General features: G+C 43.3%; 1 protein-coding gene across 1 annotated transcript in view; it reads right to left on the bottom strand.

Moving 5' to 3' along the window:
- Positions 1-3,069: 3,069 nt before the first annotated feature.
- Positions 3,070-5,487, bottom strand: part of Zbtb8os (zinc finger and BTB domain containing 8 opposite strand) — a 37,229-nt gene continuing 34,811 nt past the window's right edge. The window contains exon 6 of the mRNA XM_013020538.1: positions 3,070-3,244. Within this exon, the coding sequence (XP_012875992.1) occupies positions 3,223-3,244 (22 nt within the window). The 3' untranslated portion in view covers positions 3,070-3,222. The remainder of the gene's footprint in view (positions 3,245-5,487) is intronic.

The following is a 5,487-nucleotide window of genomic DNA, read 5'->3' as shown; positions in this document are numbered from 1 at the left end:
GCGCTGTCCCTCAGCTCTTCAGCTCAAGGCTAGCACTCTACCACTTGAGCCACAGCGCCACTTCCAGCTTTTTTCTTTTTGCTTATGTGGTGCTGAGCAATTGAACCCAGGGCCTCATGCATGCAAGGCAAGCACTCTACCACTGAGCCACCTTCCCAGCCCCAGTCCATGACTTTTATCTCCAATTAACCACCAAAAAATGAGAAGTGGAACTGTGGCTCAAATAGTAAAGTTTCAGCCTTGAGAGAATAAAGCTAAGGTACAAGACCCATGCCCTGAGTTTAAGTACCAGTAGTAGCACGTGCGTGCACGCGTGCACACACACACATACACACACAGACAAATGAGTTTTTATTTTCCACAGCAATCTGTAATACAGTATGTAATAACAAATCTGACCCTTCAGTACTGACTCCTAATCTAATATGTGAAAGTATAGTTTTTACATATGTAGACAGGTTAGAACACGTGAAGAAAAACTTAGCATACTAATTAGAATGAGTTAAAGTTTACTTTCACATATATAGTCTTTTTTTTTTTTTTTTGGTCCAGTTGTGGGGCCTGAACTCTGGGCCTGGGTGCTGTCCCTCAGCTCTTCAGCTCAAGGCTAGCACTCTACCATTTGAGCTACAGTGCCACTTCTGGCTTTTTTCTTTTTGCTTATGTGGTGCTGGGGAATCGAACCCAGGGTCTCAGGCATGCAAGGCAAGCACTCTACCACTGAGCCACCTTCCCAGCCCAAACCAAGTAATTCTTAAAAAAAACAAAACAAAAAAAATCTACTTCCAGGGCTGGGAAGATGGCTCAGTGGTAGAGTGCTTGCCTTGGATGCATGAGGCCCTGGGATTGATTCCTCAGCACCACATAAGCAGAAAAAAAGCCAGAAGTGGTGCTGTGGCTCAAGTGGTAGAGATCTAGCCGTGAGCTGAAGAGCTCAGAGATAGTACCCAGGCCCAGAGTTCACGCCCCATGACCGACAAAATTCAAAAAACAAAAAATGCTGGGCACTGGTGGCTCAGGCCTGTAATCCTAGCTACTCAGGAGGCTGAGATCTGAAGATCACAGTTCAAAGCCAGCCGTGGCAGAAAAGTCCGTGAGTCTCTGATCTCCAATAAACCACTAGAAAACTGGAAGTGGAGCTGTGGCACAAGAGATAGAGAGTTAGCCTTGAGCTGAAGAGTGCAGGGACAACATCCAAGAGTTCAAGCCCCATGACCGACCAAAAAACAAAACAAAACAACAAAACCCACTTTCAGTCTCCAACACTGAAAAAAATTCAAATACTTCAAAAAGTCTGAATAATTTTGAGGTTACTCCCCCTTCTGTTTTATTAAAGATTACAATCTTGTTAGAAAGGAGGATTCCTCTGTAAGATGTCAATTTTTTCTTGTAAGAAACATGAGCCAGTAATCCTAGCTACTCAGGAGGCTGAGATCTCAGGATCCTGGTTCAAAACCAGCCCTGGTAAGAAAGTCCCTGAAACTCTTATCTCCAATTAACCACCAGAAAACCAAAAAGGCCCTGTTGCTCAAAATAATACAGTGCTAGCCTTGAGCAAAAAAGGGATCAGAGATAGTTCCCAGAGTTCAAGCCCCAGGACTAACAATAAACAAAGAAACATAAAATCATCATTATCACTTTGTAAGGTGTACAGAACATTTCCTAGAGAAAGGTCTAATTAGTTCTAAGAAAACTACATGGAATATAGATGATCTGTCTTAATCTAAAACAAAACCTCCTTAATTTTACATATCTTAATCATACATAGCTGAACCATTCTGGAAAAAAACAAAATTCTAGGTGCAAAAATCTGATTTTCTCAGCCAGGCTCATGTTTGTAAGCCTAGCTACTTAGGAGGCTGAAATCTAAAGCCCATAGTTTAAGGACTCTTATGTCCAACCAATCAGCAAAAAGCCAGAGATGTGGCCCAAGTGGTAGAGGGCCAGCCTTGAGCAAAACAACCAAGTGACAACATGAGACCCTGAGTTCAAGCACTGAACACACAAAAAAGTACCTTCTCAAATCACTATTATTTATTTATTTTTTGCCAGTCATGGGGCTTGAACTCTGGGCCTGGGTGCTGTCCCTCAGCTCTTCAGCTCAAGGCTAGCACTCTTCCACTTGAGCCACAGCACCAGTTCTGGCTTTTTTTCTGCTTATGTGATGCTGAGGAATCAAACTCAGGGCCTCATGCATGCAAGGCAAGCACTCTATCACTGATCCACCTTCCCAGCTACTCAAATCACTATTATTGTTATCATCATTGGTACTGGGGTTTGAGTGCTAAGCAAGCACTTTACCATTTAGTTCATAGACTCAGCTATTTTTGTCGTTGTTGGTTGTGGGGCTTGAACTCTGAGCCTGGGCACAGTCCCTCAGCTCTTCAGCTCAAGGGTAGTGTTCTACCATTTGATCCACAGCACCACTTCTGGCTTTTTCTGCTTACATGGTGCTGAGGAATCAAACCCAGGGCCTCATGCAACTGAGCCACCTTCCCAGTCCCTTAGCAATTTTTAAAATTTCTTTTGAAATAGGGTCTCATTATTTAACTCAAGCCAGTCCTAAATTCCTTCATCCTCCTGCTTTAGCCTCCTGAGTGCTGGGATTACAGGCAACTATTTCTTACACAGGTCACTGATTCTTTCTGGGACCAGGCTGGAAATGTTTCATTCCATTGGAAAGGTGTGGGGCACCTCCTGCTACCGCAGGGAATTAACAAGGAAGCACCTTAATATCTCCATAAGAATCGAAGAAATTACTATAGACCAAAGCTTTGCCCTGATTTTCTATTTCTGAAAGTCAGACTTAAAGTTAAAAATTTCTGTTCTAGGGCTGGGAAGGTAGCTCAGCGGTAGAGTGCATGTCTTGCAAGCATGAGGCCCTGGGTTCGATTCCTCAGCACCACATAAACAGAAAAAGCTGGAAGTGGCGCTGTGGCTCCAGTGTAGAGCACTAGCCGTGAGCTGAAGAGCTGAGGGACAGCGCCCAGGCCCAGAGTTCAGGCCCCATGACCGGCAAAAAAAAAAAAAAAAAATTTCTGTTCTGTAAACTTCAATTTAGCAAAAAGATACTATAGAAATTAAATCATTATATTTTCTCAAAAAGAAAAAAAATCAGTTCTTCATAGGAGTGTTTTCTTTCTTTCTTTTCGGTGTTTTAAATGTCAATGATCACAAAAACTTCCGCCTTATCTTCATTATGGACCTGCATCGCTGAATATGTTATTGCTTTGACTTCTGTTCCCTAAAGTTGGGATTAGAGAAAAACAAATATGAAAATGAGAAACTGGAATCAAACTCTTTAGTAACAATTGGCATAAAGCCCAGAGTGAAATATTATTCTGAAAAATTAAAAAGCTTTAAGGACCAATGTGTTATCAAATTAGCATAGTAGTATATCTCATTTGATAAAAATGAGAGCAATATGTGTCCATCAGAAAAATCACTGATGTAGAGCTAGGAGTTAAGAACCCTAACCCAGGATGTGGTTACACAAGAGCAGGGAAACTGTCTGCCTATCCAGGCATATGTTTTTTTCCATTATAAAGTGACTTGTACCAGGCATTAGTAACTCACACCTGTAAACCCAGCTACTCCGGGGATGACATCAAAGGATTGTGGTTCAAAGCTAGCCCAGACAAGGAAGTTTGTGAGACTCTTATCTCCAATTAACCACCCAGAAAACCAGAAGTGGCAGTGTGGCTCAAAGTGGTAGAGTGCTCAGGGACAGGCTCTGAGCTCAAGCCCCATGACCCACCAAAAAAAAATTTTAAAAAGTGGGGCTGGGAAGGTGGCTCAGTGGTAGAGCACTTGCCTTGCATGCATGAGGCCCTGGGTTCGATTCCTCAGCACCACATAAGCAGAAGAAAAAAAGCTGGAAGTGGCGCTATGGCTCAAGTGGTAGAGCACTAGCCTTGAGCTGAAGAGCTGAGGGGCAGCGCCCAGGCCCAGAGTTCAGGCCCCACGACCGGACGCAAAATAATAATAAAGTGACTTGGATTCAAGAACACAACTGTTGCTACTCTTTGGCTCCTCTTGGTCTCCACCTACTCTCTCATGCTGTGTCTTGGCCTCTTTTCAGAGGCCAAGATTCCCTCACCTCTTGGGGCTCTGTTGTCTTTAACTCTAGCTGGAGTGACATAGCTCCCCATGTCAGAACCCTCCACAGGATTCTGATATAAAACACTCCTCACACACTGCCCTCACTGGAACCACGGGATTAGGCATTTTCATAGGTCCCTTCTAGCTCTAAAATGGAACCTATAACAATCCTATGTACCACCAGATTGCTCAGGCAATGGGTGAATAGCATTTGTTAGGTCTACAGCACAAAATACATATAAAGATTTCACAGTCTCTGATTTTCCCCTTGGCCATTATCTCCCACAACCTGCCAAGTTTACCTTTCTGCCTGATGTGCCACATTCACTTGCCCCTTCAGCACTACTCCCTAATCATACGGACAGCTTCACTCCCCTCCTCCCTCTCAGAGTTCTCTGGCATCCCTTTCCGCATTCTCACTCAGTCAACAATGTTTCCAAGAAAAAGAACAACGAGGAAGAACTGGCTCATCCTACCATCAACTTAACATCTCTATCTGTTCTGAAGTCAGCCTCCCCTACAGTGACAATGGAATCTGTCCCAGTCCTGCCAGATGGCCATGGCTTCCACCTGAGCACCACTCCCCCCTTACTGCATCCATAGTTCTGAAATCATCGTTTTTCTAACAATCTATTCTCCATTTTACAACTGTTTCAAAAGGTACAATTAGAACAGACAAGCCAGAAGTGGTGCTGTGGCTCAAGTGGTAGAACAGTAGCTTCAAGCAAAGGAAGATCAGGAACAGCACCCAGGCCCTGAGTTTAAGCCCCAGGACCTGAACTGAAAATATATGTGGATGTGAATGCACACATGCACATGTGCAGGCACATGCGGGTACACAGGCTCTTACACACACACACACACACACACACAATCTCTTTACTTTCTCATCATTTTTCACTTCTTCCTTCTTTTTTTTTACATCCAAATAGGGACATAGAGCCAAGAGGCCAGTGGCTTATACCTATAATCCTAGCTGCTCAGGAGACAGAGATCAGAAGATTGTGATTCAAAGCCAGCCCAAGCAGGAAAGCCCAGAATATTCCTATCTCCAATTAATCAATAAAAAAGCTGAAAGCAGAACTATGGCTCAAGCAGTAAGAGTGCTAATCTGGCACAAAAAAGTGCAAGGACATATCCAGGTCCTGAATTCAAGTCCTAGGACCAGAACAAAAACAAAAATGGACAAATGTGACTATATTCTGATTAGTAAATGTAACAGCTGTTGGATACTTGGCTTTTCTTGTTTGCTCTTTTTTTATTAGCCTCTCTTTTTCTTCTTCTTTCCCTTTTAACTCCTTCTCTTCCAAACTTCATGGCCAGGACTCAATTACTTCTTTTTTTTTTTTTTTGGTCGGTCGTGGGGCTTGAACTCTGGGCCTGGGC

The sequence above is a fragment of the Dipodomys ordii genome, unplaced genomic scaffold (assembly GCF_000151885.1).
Source record: "Dipodomys ordii isolate 6190 unplaced genomic scaffold, Dord_2.0 Scaffold51, whole genome shotgun sequence".
Classification (NCBI taxonomy): Eukaryota; Metazoa; Chordata; class Mammalia; order Rodentia; family Heteromyidae; genus Dipodomys; species Dipodomys ordii.
Note: the sequence above shows the minus strand (reverse complement) of the source record. Positions and strands in the feature narration are given on the sequence as shown.